General features: G+C 33.5%; 1 protein-coding gene across 1 annotated transcript; it reads right to left on the bottom strand.

The window, feature by feature from the left end:
• Positions 1–3,498, bottom strand: LOC136233481 (transcription factor bHLH30-like). The gene is made up of 2 exons (XM_066023151.1): positions 2,602–3,498; positions 1–830 (listed from the first exon to the last, which is right to left on the bottom strand). The coding sequence occupies exons 1-2, from the start codon at positions 2,920–2,922 to the stop codon at positions 369–371; spliced, it is 783 nt and encodes a 260-aa protein (XP_065879223.1). The 5' UTR covers positions 2,923–3,498; the 3' UTR covers positions 1–368.
• Positions 3,499–13,967: the final 10,469 nt, after the last annotated feature.

Here is a 13,967-nt window from a genome sequence, read left to right as displayed (position 1 = left end):
AACCAAACATAGTGATATAATCATTATTCCGTTCCATTATATTACAACTTTGATTACATTCGTTGTATTAACATGTAATAAATACAACATAAATCAACAATATATATATATATATATATATATATATATATATTGAATACCAGATAATAATAGACAAGACTTATCAAAGAGACACAAGACATCTCAATGACATAAAAGGCTATAATATATAGCAGACAGAATCAATAGCTTATGAACTTCATCACACCATCACAGATAACTTAGCCACAATGCACTTATTCTCATCCTTTCTAGCCATCTCCATCATATGGTACAACAATCAGCACAGCTCTATCCACATCAGCATCAAGAGCAACAACCTTTAGCTCTCAAGAAGATGAGCCCGGGGAATCAAAGAAAGATACCCTCCTCCTCTTGTTCGGCAGGGTTGTCCTAGGCGAGTATGCAGGTGTAAGAGAACATTTCTCCACCACAGAACTCAACGCCTTCCGAATAGAATTTACGAGCTCAACTTGTGCATCACCATCCTCAGCGCCATTCTTGCTTGTTATGAAAAACACAGCCTTTAACCGGCCTCCTAACGTTGATATTTCTGCATCAACAAGTTTTAGTTGCAGGCCTTCAATTGCTTGTCTTGTGTCCGAGAGAAGTTCAGACCGATAATCACAGCAAACCGATGCCTTAAAAGACAAAGTTCCATCTCCATAAAGCTCAACTTCAACTTGATCATCATCCATTGGAATCAGAAGACCTTTACTGGCTGCGTTTGCGTTCTTTTTCAGCTCCTTTACTTGGTTAATGACTTCAGCAAGCAATGCGGCTTTGTCCATCTAGAAAACCGAAAAGAATTGAGGTCTAGATCGATATGAGAATGACTCGTAAACAATAATATAACTCAATAGCCTAAATTGAGAAGATAAGCAGTTGTTGCTGTCAACAGTATACTTATACTAACAATGACATACCAGAAAAGATATGTCTCCATATCAATGCTACCTGCAAAAGTAATTTGGTTCATTAAGAAAATAATGACTATATGATTGTTTCTCTAAATCCTTTTTCCCATTTCTAAAGCTTACGCTTATGAGTAGGACAGATCCATTAGAATAGTTAGAAATAATGGTTGAAACAATCATGAAATAACCATTTAAATAACTGCTGCATTTTTTTATTTTTTTGACCTGGTTGATATGTCAAATTCAGAGCATATATGACAAAGCAGAAACAAACAGGAAAAAAAAGGCAATTATCATTAGGGGAAAATCTTATTCATAACTTGAGAATTTAAAATTTTAGTGGTTGTTGATCTCCCAGAAGTCTGCTTCAGACTTGCTTTTCAACCCACCAAAAGATATCCTTATTTATCAGCCAACAAATCAAAGTAAGCCATCATATATATTTTCACATATAAAAAGGCCTCGTGGTGTGTTTAATAAAACATTCATCCAATATTAAAGATTATTTAATCACCTACCTGTTATATGTTAACTCAAATAATCATATGGATGCATTTTTATAAGAATATGTCTTAGTTTGACTTCATGGTTAATCTAAAATAATCAAATCAGATTTGTGACTTGAGCTTATGACAGTAATTGACTAAGCCTGGTAGCATCAGAAAAGCTTCTATCTTCTAAATTCAACAAATTCTAATGCTTTTCATCTTGAGTTTAAGTTTTGTATTCAAGTAATTCATATTGTAAGAGAATGAAATAACCCTTGTTGACTTCATTTACTGAAACTCTGAAAGAACATAACCAAAATCACTAATTAAGTAAGATGGTGTTCTCTCTGATGCAGTTCTATGTCAATGGTGGAGCCAACATTGGACTGTTGGGGATGCAAAAATAAGCTCATTCTATATGAAGTGGGCTTAAAAAAATTGCTTATATTTTTTTTGCCCATCTAGACTGAAATGACACCGTTTTAGCTTAACTGGATGAAGAAAAAACCAGCCCATCAAGCGCTGAGCATCCCCTTTTTCCTCTATTGGGGTGCAAACTGCACCCAAAACACATGAAATTGCAGGGATCAGGTAGGACATAACGACCCCTCTCATGGATGGCCCGTCGCGGCTGGAGGTAAAACATCACCCCACCATGCCCCCTCTACCTCTGCCTATGGTTTATCTCATCTGTAGTTATCCTCAAACTTCTTAAGAGGGATGCTATACCACGAGCTATGTTGCACGGAAAAGAAAATGGAAACAAACACTCGAAAACATTATTTCTACTAAAATATAGCTAGCAAACGGAAAACAAACTGAAATGCAAATGGACATGAAACTCTGAAAAGCTACTAAAGAAGAGTTTCCATGCAACATATAGCAGAGGTAATTTGAATAGCCTTCAACCCATTTCTACATATATATGAAGACTCACATTTCTACATATATATTCTCTCAGCAGCAATACATCAAACACCTTCATAAACAATTTTAGCTAACTAATCCGTAACAGAATCAACCAAAAGTAAAGAATCCGTCTGATGAAAATCAAACTGACATCCCAAAATCACTAATCAAACAAGATGAAATCATCAAATCATAATCCTAAATTGAAATTTTAAGAACCAAAACAAAACAGAGAATATGAAATTAACCTTTTCAGTGCAGGGCACAAGACCACGAAGAGTAGCGAGATGTGCATTGATCCTCTCCCTCCTCCTCCTCTCAGCCTCACTGTGACTCTTCAAAGCCGCCAGAGTCTTAGCCTCAGAAACCCCTTTCTTTCCGACTTTCGTCGCCGGTGCCTTCACGAGTTCTCCTCTCTCATTATCCAGTACCAAAGCCTCCGACGCAATCGGCATCGATCCACCGGATAAAAGCCCATTAAAATCGCGTGAACCACTCGAAAACGGGTCCAACGAGTTAAAATAAGTCGACTCAGGTAAAAAATTCTGGTTGTAAAAATAGGCAACCATTGAATTTGAATAGGATAGTATACGATAGGAGAAAAAAAGGCTGGAGAGTGATTCGTGAAAAGTAGGTTTAGGAGCCGAAAAGGCCTGGTGGACGAGTGGTAGGGGCGAACCAGAAGGAAAGCTTTTGAAGAGGAAAGTTTAGTTGTTTAACAATAGCCTTGTTGGTGATTGTTGTGGTTATGATCATAACTTCCATACCGGAAAGAAGGACAGATTTGGGGTTTGAAGGAGGTGAATATAAAAGTCAATGAGAAAACATCCACATCTTCGTCTTGATAGTCTTGAAGAAGAGCATTATTTCTTGGATTAGTGTGTGTGATGTGATATTTTCTTTGGAAACTGGAGCTTTGGTTTGATAAATCTTTCTGCAAGCTGGAATTTCGGTTGCTATTGGAGAAGAAGAAGTGGACAAAAAGATTAGTTGAATTCAAGACGAAGAAGACGATGGCTTGTTTAGGTAGCTATGAAAGCTTCAATTGAAGTGATTGAAACTTTATTTTGTTGAGAATGAGAGTTGCAGAAAAACAGAGGTTATAAATAAGACTCGACTGGATTAGGTGGAGCCTGGAGGGAGCTTCGCTTATGTGTGGAGGTTTAAGTTTTTTAATGGTCAAATGAAACATGAGCTAATCTCAATTATTAATTGTTAAGATTTATTAATTAAATTTTAAAAATTAATGATTTTATTTATTAAATAATTAAAGTTGAATTGTTCACTTCTTAAATTGAAATCTAATTCTAGAAAATTCAAATCATCCTAGATCTATTTGTTTGCACAAAAATATTGTGCACTAAATTTTTTTTTAGCTTAATCTTATATTAAAAAACAGGTATGCCCCATACATCCCAACTAGGTTGGCACCCATGTCCTCTGCCCCGTCCCTGAAGTCCAATTTATTAAAAAAATACAAGAATGAGAAACAGAAAACAATTAATGAAAACGAAAAATAGTACGGCTTACTAAATTGCTAGGAAAAACCGAAGAGCAAAATTGAGGTAGTTCATCCCACCATTTAGCGTGAGCCGCGAGTCTGCCATAATTTGCTAGTGTATCCGCTACCTGGTTCCCTTCCCAGTATTTATTCGAAAAAAACTACCGTCATTTGATTCCATATTTTGCAAGCAACAGAGCCAATCTTGCTTGATAATCCATGGGACCGATAAAGATTTAGAGTTCATTGTTTGAACCACATAACTCGAGTCGCTCTCCACCCAAAGCTTGTTCCAACCCCTTGCAAATGCCATATTAATAGCAGCGATTGCCGCAAACAGTTCTGCTATGTAGGATAACTACAATCCATTTGGAAAGCAAAGGCTTCCGCGAAAGCCCTGTGCTTAGTCGTGAAGATTCCTCCGCAGCCTGCCATGATTGGCGTGCCAGCCACAAAAGCGTCTGTGTTAACCTTCCACCATCCCGATGGCGGTCCCTGCCAACAAACTGGGATTATCCTCGGTGTGCGGTGCGGTGCGGCTTCCTCTGCAAGCCTAGTTCGTGTAAGATTTTGCACTCAACAATAGAATTCCACATGGAACCCGACGCCACTCCCCCTGACTCCCGAACCAGGCCCCAAAATCGTCGGAAAGCCATCATGATGTTAGGCTTTTCATCCTCAAAAATCACTTGGTTCCGAGTAAACCACAGCACCCAAATGTCATTTACAATAGCGGAGCACCATAGCGAAGCAATTTGAGGACTAAATCTTTGTCTAGCCGCATCACGCACTAACTCAGTGACCGAAGCTTCTGCGTAAACTATCGACCAAACAGACTACCCACATCCCTCCAAAACTGAGCTTGGAGGTTGGTTGAAGATGATGTTACGCGGCGTTCAGAATCAGCCTTTAAGTGAATGAATTAGAAAGATTTGCCCATGGCACCTCGTTGGATAATCCCTCCAAAACTGAGCAGCGTACCTTTTTTTAGCTTAATCAACATACAAAAAAAAATACTAAGAAAGTGAAAGAAAATGTTTTATTTTTTACAAAGAATAAAATGTTTTTCTAAATTTTTAAAACCATATATTAATTTCTTCGTACCTTTTAAAAATAATTACAATTCATTATTTTTAATTTTCTGATTTTAGACTGATACTGAAAAATATTTTATTTTTCAAAAAAAAAAAAAGTCTCTATTATCCAAAAATTTCTGATATTTTTTAGCAACTCTATCGTAACAGTCCCACCGTAGCAGCTCCGCCTTCCACCATCGTTTTCCCTAAATCTCGCTTCTTCTTTTTCTTCTCTTACTTTTCTGAACCTCTGGTTTTTCTAATTACCCACTATAATGGAAGAGCATCGTTTTCACGATAGCTACTAACTTGGCTGACTCGTTTTTGTCTTTCTCTCGTGATTTATACATGCAAATTGGATCTATCTCTAGGTTTTTCTTGATGTTCATTTTTTGAGGTTATAGTGTGCGATGATGCTAATTTTTGCTCGTTTTTTGGTGGATTTTTTATTTTGATATATGGGTTTTGAACTTTCTTCTTCTTTAATTGGTACACAAATAGAATTTCTAGAGTTAGAATTGTTATTCCGGCCAAATCCGCCACTGCGATTGCAACTATTATAGTGGGGTTTAAGCGGTTTTGGGTTTGATTTTGTTTTGAAGCATTTGGATTAGAAGAATTTTCCGATTCAAGTGGTTTGGGAATTACAGATATGGTGAGAGATCATGGAGTTTAAGGCCGATAGTAGGAGACATTAACTTCATTTATTGAGAGTCTGGATCCAGACGACGGTGAATGTGGACCATTTGAGTTTTTGAAATGACAAAATTGTCCTTTGACCTTTTGACCAAAATTGACAAGTTATCACTTTTTTTTTTATTTTTGACTGTTTTTTCTAACGGTTTGAACCTCAAGAAAGTACCAATTTGCAAACTTTTAAACCACGTATTTATGTTTAAAAATATTTCAAACAACAAAATTTATTTTTATATTTTTTTCCTAACAATTACAATTGACTGTTAGAAAAGAAAAAATTATAAAATTGGGTCAATTGAGAGACTCATTTACATATTGAACTCATTTACCCAATCTACTACATATCTAGACTATTTTTGTGTGACTTTTCCAAAATACCCTTAATATATATATATATATATATATATATATATATATATATATAACACTTATAAATTTTTTAGTTTTTCTTCTTTCTCCCTTCCATCTGACTTCGCATATTTTGGTTCAGTATATGATTTTAATTCGCAGAATAACTTTCATTTTCGCAGATTTCGCAATATATGAAACAAAAGACGTGTTTTTAAGTAGTATTATCTTCGCATCTTGCGAAATCTGCGAAGTGGTATGTAACAAAAAAAAAGCATAACAACAATGGTGCAACAATAATTCTAACATTAAAATCATAATATTATCAAAATTTACAACAAGATTGCAACAATAACAATATTAAAATCATTTGAAAGTCAATGTGACCGATCTTGATAGAAATTTCTCTCTGTTTCAGAAAAGAATCCAAGAAAAATCAGCAAGTTCACACACCCTCTGCATCCCAGTACACCGCCTTCTTAAAAAGGATGTTATGTATTCAACCACCTTCACAAAAATTTAATTATGTTAGGAAGAAAAATGATGATTTGGCTTCGTGAAAAGAGGATTTCGCGAAGTCTGCGAAGAGAAATGTGCAAAAAAGAGGACACTTCTACTTTGCGAAAACGGATTACGTGAAGTCTGCGAGGAGAAATGTCACGATTTTACTTCGCGAAAACATATTTACGCGAAGGTGAAAATCATGAACATTTCTCTCCGCAGACTTCGCGTAATCTGTTTTCGCGAAGTAAAATCGTCCGTTTCAGCCTCTTTTTCCTCGTAAACCTTCGCAAAAGCCCATTTCGTGAAGTGATTTTCAGGAAAAAAACGAGGAGAAAACAGTAGATACTTACATTTTTTCCACCTTTTACCATTAAAATCGTCAATAACCATATGATAAACGCAGAAAAATAATGAAAATAACGTCAAATAACGATTTCTTCGATCCGCACAAGAATAGAGAAACCAATAGACGAGAAGAAACAAGAAGATCAAGAACCATGGTTTAATTTTCTAGCAATAGGAAGATGAAGAATTAAGAGAGGGAGAGAGGAAGAAGCGAAAGACATGGTGATGAAGAAAATGGTACAGATTTCGCAGTATAAAGGAAGAGATGAAGATCAAAGGCCTGGGAAGGGGAGAGAAACTGTGCAAGGAAGAGGAAGCGGAAAGGGGAAGATGAAATGTTGAGGTATTTTGGAAAAATCACACAAAGGCCCTGTTTGGTAAAGAGCGTTTTGGGATAAAAAGAGCGGTTTTGACCAACTTTAGAGGTTTGACCACTGAAACCGCTAATTGGAGTGTTTGGTGGAGAGAGCTTTGGGAGATAGTTTTGGGATGAAAACGCTAATTTAGAAAAAACTCTTAAAAAGAGCTTTTTCAATTAGCGTTTTGCAATATTAAAATTAATGGACTTCTTTAACCCTAATAGATAGACTCCCTCTTCTCCTGCGCCAAAATTAATGTCCTTATTTGTCTTTTTGCACAAACCGCTATTATCAATCAGCTAATTTTTACCAAACAGGTCTACACAAACAGCTAATCAAATCAGCTAATGTAATCAGCTAACAGCTAACGACTAATGTAATCAGCTAACAGCTAATTCCCAAACAGGACCAAAAATAGTTTAGATATGTAGTAGGTTGGATTAATAGGTTACATATGTAAATAAATCTCAAATTTGATCCAATTTTGTAATTTTTCCGTTAAAAAATTATAAAAAGAAATTGTTAATTTATCATCCAATTGCTTGAGATTGTACCAATTAATACTCATTTCCTGTTAGATTCATTAATTTACAGTGAAATGGGTAGTAGTTAACTTTTATATAGATGCTGAGTGCACTGCCGTAGCCGCTAGGCGAATAAGAAGTTATTGAAATACTAATTTTTGACCCCTCAATGATATCAGACATGACATGATGTGGTTATATTTTTCTACCAATAAGCCTTATTGACATGTATTTTAATGGCCGCAACTTCAACCCATCTTTTACAATTTAAATATAACCATTTAATTAGTATTTTATTTGAATGCTCTCATAACAAAACTAAATATTTGAACAATTAATAGGTAAAAATTTAGTGAAAATATTTTTATGGGATCAATAATCATCCAAATAATCAAATTTCCCAAATTTTAAAAATAATGAAATTACTGATAGAATTTTATATTTAGCGACATCAAATATAATTTTTTATTATTTTCTATCCAGAATTGCGGTTAATGGATCTTCGTAATGAAGAACGCATGATAAATTTAGAAAGGGATATAATTTTAAAAGAAGTTATTGACTGAGCTGGATTTTGATTGATCAAAATCCTTCACCTACTGTATTAAAAGGTATTTTTCAGCTAGTTGAAGGGTCAGACTCGTCTCTGTCACAGTATCGGTCCGCTCAGGGCCGGCCCTGGGCATAGGCTCGGGGTGCGGCCGCCCAGGGCCCAAGGCTAAAAGGGGCCTAAAATTTTTAATTTTATTGAATATATATATATATATATATATTTTTTGTTATAAATTTAGTTATAATATCCATTAGGTCTAAAAATTGATCAAATAATATAATATTTTAGGTCTAAAATGGGCCCAAATTTATATTTTTAGATTTTTTAGTACATTTTTTTTATTAAGGGCCCATTATCTCTTATTTCACCGGGGACCCTTAAAATGTCAGGACTGGTCCGCTCCTAAATCCTTGATAACCCCAATGATTCCTGTACACCTTCCCTCAAAGATGTCCATAAACTCAATTTATTATACATTGAAATTTTACTAATATTTTATTTATTATGGGTCACTAGTTTAAAAATTCTAACATGATATTAAGAACTATTTAACTTAAAATGCTAAAATCATTTTTTATTAGGTATTATAAATCACATTAAATGGTTTGGTAAAGGGTGATGAAGTTGGCTGCAAGATTTTAAATCGGTGTGCTATATATATATATTCTCTTGTCCTATTGGAAAAGAAGAAGCAATTAAATTGTGTTAATATTGATAACAAAGACAGCATGAAAAGTATAGAGTGGCTGCATGAAAATGGTTTGCAGTATAGGCAAAATCCATTTCGGAGTATGTCATTTGTCTAACTAGGAATCCCCAAATTTTGGTCTCTAGAAGCTTCTTCGTGACAATTTGGCAAATTAAGAAAAATGGTTTTTAAAATTAACAATGAAAATCAATTTAAACTAAACTTGGTAAATTTTAATACAATCAGTTTAATATTAAAAATTTATAAAATTTTGATAAATTTGTTAAAGTTGGATTTAAACTAAACTTATCCCGTTGAATTTGAGCCATTTTGATCCTTATTTCAAAGCGTACTACAACATTCATACATTTTGTATAGGGGTGTTCATCGGTCGGTTCGGTCTGAAAACCGAACCGAAATAACCGAAATCCGAATAGTCTTAAAAATAAAAACCGAATAATAATAAATAACCGAGCCGGACTGACCGAATTATTTCGATTGGTTTCGATTCGGTTATTCGGTTTCCTTACATTAAAATAATTCATTAACAATTATGTCTATATAAGGTTAATATTATACTATTAATGATATTGCTTGTCATTTACTTATATATACAACCGTTTTCGTTTTTTTTTTTGTTTTTGTTTTTCTTTTGAAAATAACTAACTTTTTTATTGAAAGTAAAAATGATAGAAATTTTATATAGAAATAAAATCAATTTCAAATATGAAGTAGTGTACAATTGTATTAAATTGGTAGGCAAACATTAAACAGACTAATAAAATAATCAGTTGTAGTTAATCCAAGAAATATCATGCTTAACAAAAATTCCAATAATATAATTCTTTAATCAAATTATATAATAATAAATCTAATTTCTAATTATACTAAATTTATTTCGGTCTGTTCGGTTAATTCGGTAATTTTGATTTAAAAACCGATCCGACCGAAATTACCGAAATATTACAAAAAATAAAACTAAAACCGAAACCAAACCTAATAGACCAAAAACCGAACTGAAAAATCGAAATTCATCGGTTCGGCCGGTTATTTCGGCCCGGCTCGATTTTTTTAACACCCCTTGTATCTATATTAGGATCTACTGTTTATAACTTAGGTGTCCACTATCCTCACTTTGTTCAAAAACAAAGTACTTGCACTTTGTTTTTTTAAGCCAATAATACAAATACACCTCAGATCTCATTCTTGTGGAATTATGTACGCTTTTACCTGCTACCTTCTTTTCCAGTTACTTTCAATTTCTCACTCTTATAATTATCTGGTCGTTTCTTTCAAAATTCTAAATCTGTTCCTCACTGCTCCCGACCTAGCGTCCATCGGTCTGTCGATCACTGCTGCCGCTACTCCTCACCGTTGCCAATTTCCATTTTTGCAAATCTGGCATAACTATTGTTGTTCAATCTGTTTCTTTTTTCAAAAATCTCCACTCTCAAGAATACTAAAACAATTACAAGATTGTTTTTCTTCAAGAGAACTGAGGTATGTTATCAATCTTGGCCCTAAGCATCTCTCCTCTTGACTCTGTTTCAGATTAGGGTAATTTTTAGTTCTTTAAATCAAATTAGACTTCTGCTTATTAAACTTGACCTCTGCCACGCTTCGATTTAGACATTCTCTCCGATTGACTTTGTTTCCATTTCGTTGAAATTCAGTATGTAATTGTATTTATCTTAATCTATCAAACCTTCTCCTCTGTGTCTTGTAGACAAGAGAACATATATTTTCAATTTGATTCTTCCAAAAAGTTGCCCTATACAATCCATTTGGGTTAAAGGACTTACTAAATATCTAAAGTAGAAGGCTTGCTTGGAAGCATGTAAACAACTCCATGAAATTGGTACAATTACTTACATCTCTTAGTTACCAAGACTAATACAATTACTTACATCTCTTAATTACTATTGTTTCATTTTAACCCTATTATTTGCACTCTTATTTTATTTGCCTAAATGCCATTTTGGCATTCCCTTTCCATTCTACCCCTTAGCACTCTTGATTATTAGTAACCGTAATTAGACTTTTTAGTCTTTTACCTTTTATTTGTTGAGCTATATAAGCTCATTTGTTTGTAAGGATATTCAATTTTTATCAAATCAATTTTATCATCGTCTCCGTTGAAACTTGTTAAGGTTTCTAACCTTCAACAATGGGGGAATCTATGATTTTTCTAAGGATTTAGACCGTAAACCCGAGATTCACTCCTTCTAGTTTAGCTAGAGAAGAACATCTTTGTTAGTTTACGATTAAAACTAACATGTCCCGATTTAATCTATAACAACAGTCGTCATCTAAAAAATACAAGATTAATTCGAGCTCTAGACACCAACGAGCCATCAATTCATTTCAACCTTCAAGTTTGTTGTTTTCAGTTTCAGCTTTGTTAATAATTTCATTCTTGTTCAATTAAATTGCGACTAATTGCTTTTTGGTCTTCGGTGTATTTTCAAGCTGAAAACAGAGACAAGAAAGAGGGGTTTAGTGTGAAATTGCGACTAATTGCTTTCTGGTCTTTGCTTTTGTTAAACGTAATTTCTTCACGAAATTAACGTAGTCTTTTCAGTTGTAATTGTTGCTTTCTTTTTCTATTTTCATCATTTGTAATCAAAACAAAATTTATAAAATCAATAAAAATGAAAAATTTTCAAATCCTTGTGTTAATTTAGTTCTTTTCGTAGTGCCATTAGCTGAGTTAGTAGTGGAACTATGAATCCAAGAAGGTTTTTATTTTTCAATTTTTGAATCCTTCGTCCAATCATTTCGTCTTTTAGAAGTTAATTTTAATGCGCATATTACAACCCAAAATCAATGAATTAATTGGGAATTAATTTCTCTGGCACGTCCACATCAAATCCACACGAGTCAAGGTTGAAATATGGTTATTTGCAAAATAACGCCAACAGATTGATTGAGGTTTCACGCGGTATCAAATTATTGGTCCAACACACAAATAACGTGATGTGTTGGTTTCTTTGGTGGTCAAACATTTTCCTTCACTCAAATAAATCATTTATAGTATTTCTTAAACTTTAATTAACATTACATCCTATTTAAATTGTTATTTATTAAATACTTTGGTGATAAATTATTTAAATTTTCGGAGACTTGATAGTTGCATCTTCTTCTATATCTGGTTACTTCTTCCAAAGACAATGGAGACATCAATGATTGACGGAAGACTCTATGATGTCTAAGTGAGTATCAATCCAGGAGCAATGGATCAATACAACAATGTTAAGTATATGTAACATATCGTGGGTTTTATAAGTCTCCTTTATATAGTCACTTTATACTCCTAATCAATGTAGGCTACAATTCACACATTCTCTCTTTAGGAACTAATGTCTTTATCAAAATACGAAGCTATAGTTTAGGAAGATACACCTCTTTTGGAATCATTTCTCAAATAGGATTCCAATGCATATAGTAGCTTGCTCGGAATAAGATTTAGTTGAATCCATTAGGCTTGAACTTCAAAAGGCAAGTCCATACTACACCATTCAACATATTATCCCCCCACACACACACACACACATTTAAAACGCCTGATAAGGGGCATGACATTTCAACGCCCTCCTACCAAGATATACAACATGAAGTGTTTTACAAATAATGCCCCTACACCCACAGATGCAAAACCATTTCAAGAAAAGCTTTATAAGAACCATTTTCACCATTATTCCATTCTCTTGGAAAAAAAACAGAAAAATGTGAAAAATAAAACAAAAATTGAAAAACGAACAAATATTTTGTTTTTTATTGTCTTTACCATTTTCCATATTTTTCACGATTTTTTCCATTTTTTTTTATTTTCAATTCATTTTCTTGTTTTTCACGTTTTCCGTTTTTACAATTTGCATGTCTTTTTTCCATATATATATATATATATATATATATATATAAAAGCTTATAATATCAAATTGAGGATCAAAGTTAAAGTCTAGCAGGACTAGGAATGACAATGAGTACTCTATCAGGTATACGACACTATCTGATCCTAATGAGATTATCTGTATCCTGTATAAAACGGTATAAGACGGGTATGAGTTCAAAAAAAAAATTACTTGTGACCGGTATGGGACGGGTATGGAATACCCTATGGGTAAACGTTATCCGGTACCTGCCATATATTTGACTTTCATCCAGTTACTTTAACCACTAAGCCAATTTATTTTTATTGATTAAGGTTGATTTAGAATTTTTGAATTTGGAATATTTGTTAAATTTGTAGATGAATTATTTATGGATGGTTTATTAAATTTATCTTTTATTAAATTTATAATTATTTTTGTATTATGTATTGATTCTTGATAAATAAGAGTACCCGCGATTGAACTGAGACAAATATGAGATTCATAAATTATACACATAAAATAATGGGATGAGTACGGTTAATGAAAAAATAAACATGTAAAGATTTAGAATTGATACTACCTATGAATATCCTACTCATTGACAGGGCCGATCCTGAAATTTTAGAGGCCAATGGGCGAAATACTAAATGAAGTCCCTAATAAATATTAATCACCTTCAAAGTTAAAGGGCTTAGTGAAACCAAAATTTAAACAATATAATGGCTCAAAATTTAGTTTTGCAATATTTTGACATAGAAAATTACTGCAAGAAATATATTTGATTCTCAATTTTACAGACCTATACTCAAGTAGAGGTTTGCATTCGATGTCAAAGTGCTTAAGTTTTTTTTTTATTGAATTTGGCAAGTAGGAGTGCATCTAAGAAAAAGTTCTCTCTGTTCATCAAAAAAAAAAAAAAGTTCTCTCAAATGTAATAATTATAAAATATTTCTAATAGATTTTATGTTCTTTAAGATACAAATATGATAACAGAAAAATGAAAAAAGAAATTTGTAAATCATCCCCCTTAACAGGATTTAGCGATTAAGGTCTTAAAATTGGATGATTTTGATGTGTTTCTTCCAAATCTCCTCTCAAAACCAAAGTAAAACTGAATCTCATAGAGTTTCTCGAAGATTAAAAAAAGC

The sequence above is a fragment of the Euphorbia lathyris genome, chromosome 6, assembly GCF_963576675.1.
Source record: "Euphorbia lathyris chromosome 6, ddEupLath1.1, whole genome shotgun sequence".
Classification (NCBI taxonomy): Eukaryota; Viridiplantae; Streptophyta; class Magnoliopsida; order Malpighiales; family Euphorbiaceae; genus Euphorbia; species Euphorbia lathyris.
Note: the sequence above shows the minus strand (reverse complement) of the source record. Positions and strands in the feature narration are given on the sequence as shown.

Coding starts and splice junctions, on each gene's coding strand:
- LOC136233481 (XM_066023151.1), bottom strand. CDS start 2,922: ATGGTTGCCTATTTTTACAACCAGAATTTTTTACCTGAGTCGACTTAT. Junction 831..2,601: donor TTGTGCCCTGCACTGAAAAG/GTTAATTTCATA, acceptor TCGGTTTTCTAG/ATGGACAAAGCCGCATTGCT.